This window comes from Aulonocara sp. 'chitande type north' Nkhata Bay, linkage group LG5 (assembly GCF_057382095.1).
Source record: "Aulonocara sp. 'chitande type north' Nkhata Bay isolate Kocher_YH1m ecotype deep benthic linkage group LG5, A_spYH_male_GT1.1, whole genome shotgun sequence".
Taxonomy (NCBI): Eukaryota; Metazoa; Chordata; class Actinopteri; order Cichliformes; family Cichlidae; genus Aulonocara; species Aulonocara sp. 'chitande type north' Nkhata Bay.
The window spans coordinates 18,402,509-18,416,894 of record NC_141348.1 but is presented as its reverse complement, the minus strand read 5'-3'; the positions used below and the strand labels follow the sequence as shown (position 1 = coordinate 18,416,894).

The 14,386-nt window shown below is 41.0% G+C and overlaps 1 protein-coding gene across 1 annotated transcript; it reads left to right on the top strand.

Annotated features, from left to right (window-relative positions):
* The first annotated feature begins 530 nt into the window (after positions 1-530).
* On the top strand, positions 531-6,938 carry LOC147330197 (protein unc-119 homolog B-like). The gene is made up of 6 exons (XM_086291811.1): positions 531-945; positions 1,767-1,880; positions 2,323-2,422; positions 2,643-2,815; positions 5,292-5,421; positions 6,133-6,938. Exons 1-5 carry the CDS (start codon positions 711-713, stop codon positions 5,402-5,404), a joined length of 735 nt encoding a protein of 244 aa, XP_086147937.1. The 5' UTR covers positions 531-710; the 3' UTR covers positions 5,405-5,421; positions 6,133-6,938.
* Positions 6,939-14,386: the final 7,448 nt, after the last annotated feature.

The window sequence follows — 14,386 nt, the reverse complement described above, 5'->3', positions numbered from 1 at the left end:
CTTTGAAAACTAAGAAGGCTTTTTAATAATTATTTCAGTGCTAGATGTGTTTATGTGTGTGTTAGTGACGTTTTCGGATGCGGGAACATATCAATACAGAACGGTAAAAATACATTTCATCATCACAGAACCAATCACAACCAATAAAAGGTACTTCCTTATTAATCAGCAGTGGTGTAAAGATCTCAAAGTAGGATTTTTTTTTTTTAATTTTAGCCTGTGTTAGTTTATACTCATACTCAGCTGCTTTTATCCAACTATAGGTGAGTCTATAGGTTATACTTTACAGATTTTTACATTACAGATACGTACAGCGTTTCAATGTTATAACAGTTTTTAATACAAAGCTGCAGTTTAAGAGTACTGATAAGCAAAGAATTCATTCTACATGATGGAAATTATTATCTATTTTATTTTATTTTATTTTATTTTATTTTATTTTATTTTATTTTATTTTATTTTAAGAGCTAATGCATCATCCACCCCCCCTTGTGGAAGTCTCGGGGAAGTTCCACAGTTCACCGGGCTCTAGGCTCGCCAAGCAGGTTGTCATGGCAACTGTACAGCATGCGCTTACAAAAACAAGCGCTTGACCGTTCACCCACAGCTCTTTCGACATTCGACATCCCCGGCGCCATCTTCTTCTTCTTTTTCGAGCCTTTAGATAAGCACTCGTTTAAATAGGAGGGAAGCTGAGGAGTAGGGGGAGGATGAGCGGAGCCAAATCCCGCGGCGACCTGCCTGTTGCTGAAAATGTCACCAGCGGCGGGCACGGCACTGCGGCTCCTCCGCGGGACCGCAAGCCAGGCGGAGGAGTTCTGAAGAGGCTCAAGTCCCGAAGGAGCCAGCAGGTGGACGGCAGGGCCGTCACGGAGGAAGACCTCCGGGCACGGACTGGACACATGACCCCGGAGGACGTGCTGGGACTGCGAGTAGCTACTCGAGGTTTGAGCCTCTGTCTTTGAAACAGCAGATTAAATTTTGACATAAATCTAGAGCAAGCGATACCCTAATAACATGCTGTTCGAGATGGAGAGGAGAAATACATACCTGACAACACAAACAACTGTCACGGCAGTAGCCAGTCTTTCTATTTTTAAGCATCTTAATGGGCACTTGAATTGTAATAAATAGCAGACGTTTTCTATTGTCACAGTTGGCTAGTGCCAAAGATCATATTAGGACTTTAAACTCCTAACAAATGTCCGACAAACAAAACAAAGCACTGCTGTGTACACAGTGGGGCTGATCTGGGTGGTCTTAGGTAAGGTCTTCGTTAAATTAAAAAAATACAGCTGAGTAGATTATGATATGTGCTATGGCCTACATGTATAGCTGTCGAGAGCACATGATCTAAGAAAGAGAATTAAAATCGTGGAAGCCAAATAACAAGCTTTGTGTGATAATGTCTTTGTTTATGACAACTAAATTGTAAAAGCACGATCAATGCTTATATTGATCTACCCTTTAATATAAGAACACAGAGTGTGGCTGTGCATTTTGATCCCTGATAGACCTGCACTGAGGCAAAAGCTCCACAGTTCGACTCATTTTATGGTTGTATGCCATAAAATAAACAGTGTATGTGTATATATTCAAAGTTGCATGTGCAAATGTGGACGCAAAGCTGTGTAATCAGAGTCTGAGCATTGTCTGTAACACATTTTGCAAAAATACAAAAGCAGCCTGCTTTTATATTTTAAGAGCGATAGCTCGGGAATGATTCCGGAGGGAATAACTCCTTTGGTCTCTCTCATTATTTACAGGGTACCTCTGTAAACCCGAGGACAATATTTACAACATCGAATTTGTCCGCTTCAAGATCAGAGACCTGGAGACAGACACGGTCCTGTTTGAGATTGCCAAACCCCCACATACAGGTAGTGTGTATTAGCTCACTGCTTGTGTTTTATTTATGTGGTAATGTAGATGCAGATTAGCTCCATAGTAGTGTTTTTTGTTACTGTTGCTGTTATTGTTTATTTGCCTAAGAAGCAACAAAAAAAAAAAGAAAAAAAGAGGGAAATCCCTGGTTCAAGCCCAGGAAGAGACACCTGGAACTGAGGGGAAACACAAATCAGGAAAGGTTCTGTGGAGGTCACCCCTTGTGAATAAGGAAGCAATCAAAAGTAGCTTCTGTAATGCAGGTGCAGATGACAGTCATAAGTAGCTGCCTCCAAAGGGCTTGACCCTCCTGACAAGGGTTCCTAAATGGTTTTAAATAAGCTGGGTTTGGAAACATCTGTCACCTGTTATTTTGATTAAAAATAGTCTTCAGTATGGATCATAGAAAACGTCTCTGCCTAATCTTGTTGGTATCAGATGATGATGAGGAGAACAGAGAGTCAGACGCTAGCACAGGCCGGTTTGTACGCTACCAGTTCACCCCAGCATTCCTGCAGCTGCGGACCGTGGGAGCCACGTGAGTGACTCACGCATAATCTACGCACACCTCACCTGCTGCGTACGCAAACAGTGAAAACAATTACAGCATTATCTTCTATCAGCTACACGCCCATGCCTACTATCCATGTGACTGTAATAAGCTTCTAATTTTCGAATTATATAAGAATGCAAAACCTGCAGTTGTTAACACCCTGATCTCCTTTCTTCCCTCTTTCTTTCTTACTTCATTCACTCAGGGTGGAATTCACGGTTGGGAACCGGCCTCTAAGCAACCTTCGCATGATCGAAAGGCACTACTTCCGTGATCACCTGCTGAAGAGCTTTGATTTTGACTTTGGCTTCTGCATCCCGAACAGCCGTAATACCTGTGAGCATATCTATGAGTTCCCTCAGCTGTCTGAGAGCCTGGGTGAGTCACCTTTTTAAAACTTATAACCATAACAAGAGCATACAATTGCCGAAACCTTCCCACGTGGAGATTTTAACAGCAAACTGTGGAAAAGTGATAGCGTTTTATCAAATGTTGATTGTCTAGAAGAAGACTAACTTTTGGTATTTTGTACCATGCACATACCAAAGGAATACATCAGCATTTCCTATTCTTGACATTTGCTTCAATGGATTTTTAAATCCCTATTTGTCATGCATCTAAGCACAACAGTAAACATTTGGTTACATTTTAGCAGGACTTTTGCTGGCGACGTCATCACTGATACACATATCAGCAGCTAGCCAAAAGGTTTTTGCAGTTTTATTAAGCCTGACCTATTTCTGCTCTTACATAGGTACAACCCCAATTCCAAAAGAGTTGTCACACTGTCAAATGTAAATAAAAACAGAATGCTTGAATGATTTGCAAATCTCCTATACCAATATTTTATTCACAGGAGAACATAGAAAGCATATCAAATATTTACAATCAAAAAAATATAATTTTAAGAAAAAAAATGAGATCCTTTTAAATTTAATGGCAGCAGCACATCTCTAAAATGTGTTACACGATCATTTATGGACTGCTGGTTTTAACAACAGTCCATAAATGATCTCTGGGAACCAGCTGCTGGACCTAAATGTTATCCTATTCGTATCTAATATAAGAATATAGTTATTGAGCAGTACCAAATAACTAAATTATAATTAGAAACGTTTTGTGATTTTAATTTTATGATGAATTAAAAATTTCAGTTGGTGAGAAGTCTTCGACAATGAAGCCATGCTGTTGAAATAGACACAGTACACAGTTTAGCATTGTCTTGCTGAGATATCCAAGGGTTTCACTGAAAAAGACGTCGTCTGGACGGGGGGATACGTTGCACTAAAACCTGTATATACCTTTTAGCTTTGAAGGTGTCTTTTTCCAAATGTGCAAGCTGCTAATTCAGTAGGCATTAATGCACCCCCATCCCGTCAGAGATGCAGGGTTTGGAACTGATAACAATTCAGATGTTCCCTCTTCAGCATTTCTCAATCATGTGCACATTATAGCTTTTTCTTCACTTGATAGCACTTTAACCTGAATTTGTGGATAGCACAGTGAACTGTGTTCACAGACAGTGATTTCTAGAAGTATTCCTGAGTCCATGATTTCCAGGATAGAATCATGCCTGTTTTTAATGCAGTGCTGCCTGAAGGCTTGAAGGCCATTGTCCACTGCGCACAGAGATTTCTCCAGATTCTCTGAATCTTGATGATATTACCTACTGTAGATGATGATATATTTAAAGTCTTCACATCTTTACATTGAGCAAAATTATTCTGAAACTGTTCAGTGTTCAATTGTTCACTGTTTTTCTGTAGATTGGTGAACAATTGACAATCTTTACTTTTGAGACACTCATGTAGTCATGCAGGCCATGGTAATCTAAGGAGCTCGGAAGGAAAAGCGACCGGACGTCTTTAGGTTTCTTGAAGACAGCTCCCATTAGGGCTTAAATACCTGGGACTCTCCACCATTTGGTCTTAGAACTGAAGAAGCTTTTTGGATGAGAGGTGTAAGGTCTTCAGGGAAGTTAAACAAGTCCAGATGCTTTTCTTTCCAACCTCTGCCTCTCTTTTTATGCCTAGTCTTGTTGCTGACCTGCTGCCACTTTAGCAGGTCAGTTAGAAATTTTTTTTTTTAGTACCACTTCCTTTCCCAGGCTTTTGTTTGCCCCCATCCCAGCATGTTTTTTAGATAGACTCTTAAATAAATTTTACAGAGTGTTGTGTTTTTGGAAATGCGGCTCTAATTGTATCCAGAACATCACACAAATTCTCTGTATGAGACATTATGCCATTTTCTTCAACACTTGGCCATGGTTTAGGTTTTTAATCCTGCCTTAATACTATAATACTAACCATAAATGCCATATGTACTTTGAAACTGTTTTTGGCTGCTGTGATAGTTGCTACTCTTCACTCTGGCCAGGAAGAAATCCTTCTTGAAGCAACAACACACAAAACAAACTTTAGCCAAAGCTAATATGAAGCTTCAGTAACGAGCTAGCTAAACATAGTCGAAATCCAGACAGTCTGTGTCGGTTTCTTGCCAAAGTTTTGTCTGGTAATCTACACTCGACTATCACAGAGGGATCAGATGAAGCAAAACACAAAGAACTTAAAAAAAAAAAGCAAAAAAAAACTTTGAAAGATGTAATTTTTATTGCTTTTCCAGTACGTTAGCATACATGACAGTGTATAATACACACAGCATTACTGTTTTAATAAACAGTTATATTTACTTGGGTATCTGTATGCATACACTATACCTTGTGATGTTGCTGAGTCTTTTCTCAAGGAGCAATAGTTACTGAAGGGTTTTTTTTGTTTTGTTTTTATTTTTAAGTTTTACTTACATGGATATTTAAAACGTTTTCACTGACATGCATTTATCATCTGTTTTGCAGTCCATCAGATGGTGGAGTGTCCTTATGAGACTCGGTCAGACAGCTTCTACTTTGTCGAGAACAGACTGGTCATGCACAACAAGGCAGATTATGCTTACAACGGAGGACAGTGATGTCTGCCTGCTTGCGTGTAACCACACACACAAACACACGAACATGCTCATACACGTCCATCTGCTCACTTTTATTGATATATACATAGGCACACGTGCATGTTGCTGAACATACATACGGCTCATACCTGGCCCGAGAGCTGCTGCAGACACGGTTCAGTTGCCTCCAGTGTTTGTAAAGATGAATTACCATTCGTTGCAATCACTTTCAGGAGGTGTTTTGCATTAGTGTGAGACAGAGGTTACATTTATAGGCTTTTGAAAATAGAGAAATCTTTAAAATCCGAGAGAGTTTGCAATTTGCAGCCGTGTATAACACGTGGCTCAGATTGATCAGATGGACATTAGTCTTCTCTTTACAGTTTTAGAAGTATCCTAACAGCCATTGAGTGAACACACACACACACACATTTGCATACACACGCATGCACACTCAATCCCCGAGTGACACACATAGTGTTTACACAGGGTTTGTCAGAAGCAGCTGTTCTCAGAGCTACCGCCTCCACAATCCACTCCAGACAATGTCGGGGGAGAAACAGAGGAGCCATCCACAAAAACACTCCTGTCAAACGCACATGGTCACTCCTGCAGCCCCCTCCCTATCTCCCTCTCCGCCCACACAAACTGACACGTCAATAGTAGTACTGTATAAGACTCTGAATTCAACCAAAGGTTTCTGACATTATCACTGTTTTTTATTTATTTATTTATTTTTTATTTTACAGTTCTGTGACGGCTCGTTAAGAAAGGACATGTCAAGTAGAAATTTCCCCCTGGTATCTTCAAAGAGCAGCAGAAGTGTCCCAAATATGTTCTGGTTTCCTTATTTCAAAGTGGAGCTGTTATGTTTGTCCTTATTTTCTGTCATTTACCGTTACGCTAACAGATGCTGATTTATAACAAGGTCTCAGATAACAAGGTCAGCATATGTACAAGTTATCACCACAAGCTCTTGGCTCTGTATGATGCCACAGAGCTGTGATATCCTTAAGATGGTCATCTCTCACTGTGAGCACACCGGCAGCACCCACCTGCTATTCAAACCTTGTCTTTGCAAGAGACAACAATCAAATGTAGATTGTTTTAACAGGGGTAGGGAGCTTAAAATGGCTTTTTTTAGATAGAGGACGTCCCACTGTAAGGTAATTGTGGATTATTAGAAAATGTGAATCACACAGCACTACTCTTAATCTGGAAATGAGCAAATTACGTCCCTTTTTCTTGGTGACAGCAGTCAATAAAAATGAAGATTTCTTTTTGAACATTTAGATTTGATTATCTGTACTTCCAATTCCTTATCACAAACGTCTTAAAAGCTTGATTATATCTGATATTTGAGTTTGTCTTTATCCTAACTGGACAGCATACTATCTCATGGTAATTTGTAAACTTTGGTGTTCGGGGTTTAAGGTGGTGTTTGTAAAGTATATACATATATATAAATATACATAATTTGTAAAAAGTGAAATGATTAAATAAATGTACATTTTCAGGTAGAAAATGTGTGAAGCTTGTTTCATTTGTCAGAATGGGAAAAGTTAAGTTTGAAATGAGAATATCCCAAACATGGCCACTAGGAGGAGTTGTACCATAATACATTTAGTGCCACCGGTGCCAGTTTAGTTGTTTTATGCTTTAAGTTTGTTTTTGTTTTTTATTGTTGTTGTTTTTTTTTAAAAAATCATTGTGATGGGACAAGTTTGCATTCATTTCTTGTGTTTGGTTAGGGCTTCAAATGAGGCCATGATCTGAACTCCTTATATTCATGCATGACTGATTTATACACGAGACATGAAACTGATTACGTCATGTTAACTTCCTACCACTATTTTACCAAAAGTTACATAAAATAGGGCAGGACTTCATGCAGTACATTTCAAAAATGAGTCCACTTTGATCATCCCATTTTGGACTCTTGTGATTTTAATCAGATCGTTGTTTGTCTTGTATCTGGGTTCATCTCTCTCAGTTTCCATCTGTTTCCAGTTCCTAGACTGCAAGTCTCATGGTGTTTTCTCTTTCCACACCTATGCAGTTTTCATTGCCTCCCTCTCACGCTGTGTTTTTTTCCTTTTTCCTTTTTTCTTTTCTTTCCCTCTCTCTCACCTGGTAACCAGACCTCTGGACTGGAGTGTTGAGTTTCCACTTTCCCAGAGAAGAGGACAATCTGAGCCACACAAAGACCTATAATGGACCCCCTCTGCTCTCTCCTCCCTTTGCTCTGGCACTGCACAGCTGCACACACACATGCACACAGAAGCACACACTGCATATGTAACAATACATGCACCCACCATTTTTTAAAATCTTTTTTTTTTTTTTTTTTACTGCCCATTCAGGTCCTACCTGCTTTCTCCTATTGTTTCTCAAAGTAAATCCTTTGCTCATTATCACCCTATTTGATCTGGTGTTCAGGCACATTAAATCATTGTCATAGAATCTACATTTTCACCATCCTTGAATACACCTTTAATATATCTTATAATAGCACATGGGATTGGGGATGTGACATAAAAACCATTTTAGCTCACCCTAAAATGATTTCCTGAATCGTTGTTTTGCAACTTTGGCTAGGAAGTGGCTAAAAAAAAAAAAAAAAAAAAAAAATCAAATTTAGCTACAGTAATGAGAGTGTTTTAGACAGTATGGACATCACAAGGAGAGTTGGTTTTAAAGTGTGAGGAAAAACCTGTTTAGGTGCAGCATTCATTTTCTGTTTTTTTTTGTTTTGTTTTTTGTTTTCCAACAACACTCTTTAGCCACTAACAGAGTGCTAGCTACTAGCATTTGCTAACGGTGACTGACTATGCGAGCTAAACTATGCAAGAAGGAAAATTATTAAAAAGAATAAAGCTGGGGACACAATTCGCAAATGGAAAATAATCAGGAGAAAGATGATAATTTTTTTTATTGCTAAGAGAAAATAATTTGATTATAGCGAGTCTGGTGTTTTCATCTGTTTTCATCTCTAGCAGCTCCACAATTGCATAAAGGGCCACTTTATTAGATACAGATTGCTAGTATTTGGTTGGTTGCCCTTTTGCTTTCAGAGCTGTTTTAATTCTTTATGGCATAGATTCAACGAGGTGCTGCAAACATTTCTCAGAGATTTTGGTCCATATTGACATGTAGTCACCCAGCTGCTGCCGATTTGTCTGCTGCACATCCGTGACGTGAATCTCCCGTTCCACCGCATCCCAGAGGTGCTCTGTTGGATTGAGTACAGCAAACTCACTGCAACGTTTAAGAAACCAGTTTGAGATGAGCTAGACTTTGTTGTGCATTATCCTGCTGGAAGCTGCCATCGGAAGATGGTACACTGTGGTCATCAAGGGATGGACGAGGTCATCAGCAATGCTCAGGTAGGCTGTGGTGTTTAAACAATGGTTGGTACTAAGATGCCCAAGTGTACCAAGAAAATATCCCCTATTACACCACAAGCCTGAACCACTGATGCAAGACAAGATGGATCCATGCATCCATGTCATTAATACCAAATTCTGACCCTGCCATCTAAATGTTGAGGCAGAAACTGAGACTCATCAAACCAGGCAACATTTTCCTCATATCTGTTATCTAAATTTGATGAGCCCGTGTCAACTGCAGTCTCAGTTTCCTGTTCTTAGCTGACAAAAGTGACACCCGGTGTGGTCTTCTGCCACTGTAACCTATCCACTTCAAGGTTCAAATGCTGTCTGCTCAGAAGCTCTTCTGCATACCTTGTTTGTAACTGTTGTATTTGAGTTACTGTTTTATTAGCTTGCATCAGTCTGGACATGCTCCTGTGACCTCTGGCATCAACGAGGCATTTTCAACCCTAGAAACGATTCTGTGTGAAAATTCCCAGCGCATCAGCAGTTTCTGAAATACTCTGACCAGCTCGTCTGGCACTGACATCCATGCCGTTCAAAGTTACTTAAACAGCCTTTCTTCCACACTGATGAACTTCAGTAGGCGGTGAATACCTCGTTTTGGTAGTTGAGTTAACAAAGTTATAAAAAATATATTTTATATTTCTGTTTTGTTGGACTACTTTACTACATCTGGAGACATTTAAAGGTATACTCTCCTACTTGATCCTATACATAACGATAAACTATGTCACTCATGAAAACATTTAATAAACCTACAGATCCTAGGTCATGAATGAATTTATGAAACTTGCACTTTCTTCTCCCCCTCAAACGAAGTAAAGTATTACTTTAAAATACATACAAACTGATGGTGTGAAGACTCAGTGTGTCAGTTGCTGATTAGACCACAAAGCAGGGTGCAATTTAACTGTGAGCTCATAAATCAATAACCACCATCAGGCTGTAGGCCCTGCACACTGCAGCACAGCAGTAACGCAGCTGTACTGTACTAAACTATGTGTTGATATAAAAAGAATCTCGATATATCCAGTAGGACTCAAAAATTACCATACACGTGTGCGTACAGACACATCCACAGCAATAAATAAGCACACTTTCCAGGGATGATTGGGTGTTCCCAGGCCTTCGTGGAACACATTTCAGCAGCCAGTTGTGGATTGACACACACACACACACACACACACACACACACACACACACACACACACACACACACACACACACACACACACACCGGAAACAAGTGGACAGGTGGGATAAATCAAGCGTATTCACGCACCCTCCCCCGCGTGCACACATATATCTCTGTAACTGGCTTCCCCATGTATCCTGTTCAGTGAATCGCGCCACATTGAGATTAGGAGTGAAAAGCACAGGTTTATCGAGGTTCCCCTGAAACACACTCACTCACACATACGGATCTACACACGCAAGCAGGGGGACGGGGGGGACAGTGGTCTTCTATAAATAGCAGCTAGGAATGGTGTTGATAGGTCCTGTGAAAAGAAATGGAGGGGGGGAGTGGAAAAAGGATTAAAAGAGATACAGGGACACACTATAACTCCACTTGTTCGTAAGTGTGTGTGTGTGTGTGTGTGTGTGTGTGTGTGTGTGTGTGTGTGTGTGTGTGTGTGTGACTGTGACTGTAAGGTACTTTGGAGAGAGCATGGATTTCTTGCCATCAATACAAAACAGTCTTTCTTGGTTCTCTCCCATCACCCCCAACAACAACATCCAGCTACATCCATCCATCTCTCTCTCTTCCAAATCTACACACACACACACACACACACACACACACACACACACACACACACACACACACACTACCTCTAACCCATCTTATTTGTATTTCTCATGTTCACTCTCCCTTTCTTGTTTTGATTTTTTTCCATCTTTCCATCCGTTGTTGCTCTCCAAGGCCCTGGTGCGAAATCCATCATGTGTTAAACACCATGTTATAAAGAAAAGAGATGAGTCACCACACGGTCCTCTTAGTTTAGGTCAGCACAACGATGTTCTCAGAGATGGTCGTGACTCCATCTGTGTCATTATGTCATTTCCAGCAATTACTCTGTGACATCATCTCAACCCCTGAAAAAGGTCAGGGTGAAAACATGTAGGATGGAGCGTGTACTGTAAATATAAATAAACACCTTCATCATCACAGCTACCTTCATAAACACTCGCTGTTGTTTCCCTGTAGGTGAGAACCTACTTTAATGCATTTTTTAAAAAGGTATTATGCATTGCATTTAAATAAAGATCTAATTTTTGACCTAGCGGATGTGGTGATTTAATGCGATGCTGAGCAAGGCTTTGTAGATGTGACAAGAGATAGCAGATAATTAGTTATCCGCAAGTTAATAAAGCACTCAGGGCAGCAGTGATGGATAGACAGTCCTTTAACAAACTGTGATTCCCCGACCAATTTCCATGGTGGCGAGTGCAGTATTGACAATCTGTCTTTAAGTGTTAGGTCTCTGCTGATGTGTAGGCAGAAGCCTTTGTGCAGCTTGTGTGTGTGAGTGTACTGTTCCTGCATTCGTCTGCCCAACTGTCTGTGTGGTATTACAGTGCAGATTTCCGCCGCTGCTTACACTCATGTGGCTGTCAGACAGAAATAGTCATCAAGGTAAATAGTTTGTGGTGTGTTGGTGCTTACAGGAAGCCCGCAGCCACCTTTGGAAGTCTCCCCAGAACCCCCAGTCCAGTTTGTTTTGTGTGCGTTTGATTAATAAAAGGTTAACTCAACCCTCAGTCAACTGTTAAGAGAGGCATGTAAATCTCCCCCGCAATCTCTTCCTTCCTCTGCCTTTCACTCCTCCCTTTGTCTCTTCCTTTGCCACACCTTCCCCTGGGGGATGCAGGGATTGTGATTGGAGAAGAGGTGGGGCTCCTGGCACAAGCACAGGTGTGCTCGTTTCCTCCCTTCTCCTCTCTCTCATGTAATGATTTCTTCAGCTCGCCACCTGCCAGGTGGAAAAAACACCCACAGCAAATGGAGCGCTTTAAAATGGCCTCCTGGCTTCCGCCTTAAAGGATTTTCTTTTTTTCTTTCTTTTTTTTTTCTTATTGCTTGTACAAACACTCCATTTTCATCCCTTTTCATTATCCATTGACTACGTTTAACTCAATGATGTCTTCCTGGAACTACTTGTTTACATTTTGCGTCACATTCAAATGACGGCTCCTGGCTCTGAAAAACTGTCCACCGAGGCTCCCCCACTAGCTTTTCAGATGATCAGAACCTGGCTCTCTAGCACCATTCTCTCGACGCCACTTCTCGCCTCGCCCTTTGGAGCTGCCTGGAGGGTGGCGTAGAGCAGGTCCCAGGCCCCGAGAGGTCAAAGTTCACTCACCAACAATGGAATCTTACTCTGGGTCAGATGCAGTCAAGGAAACAAAGGCCAAGGATTGGACAAACTTCTGTGACAAGGAGACAGAGGGATGAAGATGCATAGAGCAAAAGCCAAAATGAGACGTGGAATGAATGCACTGAAAACCTTTCTCATACACTTACCCAGGCACATACACTCACACACATAACTGTGCAAATTTTGCTTTCACACACACTAAAATCTGCCAAAGCTGTTGCTTAAGCCCATAAAACAACTTAGTCAAAGTTTCTCAGGCTACAAAAATCTGTTTCCCAACAGTTCTCTCATTGTATTTCTTGTCTTTAAATAATAATCACTTAGAGAAACAGCACGCTTCAATATCACAACAGTTCAGGTAAAACCAGAACTTTTTTCCCTTTAACCTCTCTATATCTTTTCATGTTGCTCCAACTTGTTCCTTCCCCTCCCCCACGCTGCTGTCTTTCTCCTCTCTCTCTCTTTTTTTTATTCACTGCCATTGATCATGCATGCAGAAATTCAGTACACCCAACCACGGCTCCAGCCAGGATAGGTTAGCTAGTGCAAGGCCCTGTCCTACATACTGTTCCCTCGCTATGGTCCGCCAGGCCAGTCACACCCTCCCCCTGACCTGCCTCTCCTCACTGACTCAACACCCCCCCCCCCCCCCCCCCCCCCCACCACCCACAACCACTGCCACACACACACAAACCCCCCGCGGCCCATCTCAGAACCAGCACATGCACAGATCATCATGCGGTGGTGGGAAAAGTTAACTCTTCATGACTGAACACTTTTTAGTCAGGTGCAGGGTTGTGTTTGATCATTGCTCAGTCTGTCCTCTAACTTGCAGCACACACACAGAGACAAGGGATTGCTTGCTGATGTGATCGGAGTTGACAGAAAAAATAGTATTTATGGATTATTATTGTTTGTAGTATTTTTAATCTCGGCCAATAAAGCTCAACAAAACAACCTGGGTCCGTAGCTTTGACAGCAGCATGCTGTTAACTTTTAGTTTCCAGTGTCTGAGTTTTAATGTGGTGAGTGAAAACAAGTGCACTTCACGCTCCTTTGTGAGCGCTACACTTGTTTCACTTTGGCCGGAGCAGCTGAGGTATGTGACGAAACTGCCTCAGCTGACCAGGCTGACCGCGGCCAAGAGAAAGGCTGACTTAGAAGTAAAGCTGCTAATCTTCCACTTAGCTGGTTAGGGTGGCCTGTCATGTAGTAAGACAGAGAGAAGGTGGTTAGGTAGGGTTAACTTTAGATGAGGGTAGTACTGTGATTGGGTAACTGGATGAAGAATTGATGAAGGGTGAAGAATGCAAACAGGCAATGCTTGATTTGATGGGAGGGATGGCTGTGGGTGCTAGGTTGAAGGGAACAAGTGGACTAAGGGTGAATGAGGATGGAGGGTAATTCGAAAAGAGGGACTTCATGATGGTTTAAAAGACTAATGATTGTGAGGACAAGGTTAATGACAACAATACAAATGAACTAGGACAAGACATTCAACATTACATTGCATAAAAGAGATGCACACACGGATGACGCACAACATTAAAACCACTCGCCCAATATTGTCTCATTTTTTCTCGTGCTGATAAAAAAAGCAGTGTTCGGTCATCGATCTGAGGAATATCCCCTGGTGTCTGGAGCTGGGATGTTTGGAGGGCATCCTTGTTTGCTGTGGTGGCATTTTGGGATTGAATTCAGAGGTTTATAAAACTGAAACAGATAATATCATTTTATTTTGGACATATTGTAAAAAAAATATAGAAATTTCTGTAGTTTTATAACGGCACTTCTGGCTTCCGCTTCAAAGGATTGTTTTATCCAATTGAAAAATAAGGAAGTGATATGATAAGGTGTGATATGAATGGGAGGACTTCATCAGAAAAAGCTGGAAAACTTATTAAAAATACATTTAAAAACCCAAAAATTTAAGCCCTCCTTCACAATTTGTAAAGTCATCCAGTGGACCAGACTGGACTCTTTGTCGGGCTGATTCTGGTCCCCAGGCCTTATTTTTGACACCTCTGCCTTAAGTGTTCCCTGAGCCATTCCTGTCCAATTAGTATGGTTGGAGTGTGCTGTTGGTTCAGCAGCCTGAAATGACATGATGAAGGTTATCCACTTCACCTATCAATCAGTATACATTACATCACATTAATAAAATTGCATTACATTGTATAATATCACATGATACATCACTATGGCACTGATTACATTATATATAAGAT

Bases quoted from the DNA above. Each gene is read 5' to 3' on its own strand.
- LOC147330197 (XM_086291811.1), top strand. From the start codon at position 711: ATGAGCGGAGCCAAATCCCGCGGCGACCTGCCTGTTGCTGAAAATGTC. The intron at 2,423-2,642 runs GTGAGTGACTCA...TCATTCACTCAG, and splicing joins CTGCGGACCGTGGGAGCCAC to GGTGGAATTCACGGTTGGGA. The intron at 2,816-5,291 runs GTGAGTCACCTT...TCTGTTTTGCAG, and splicing joins TCAGCTGTCTGAGAGCCTGG to TCCATCAGATGGTGGAGTGT.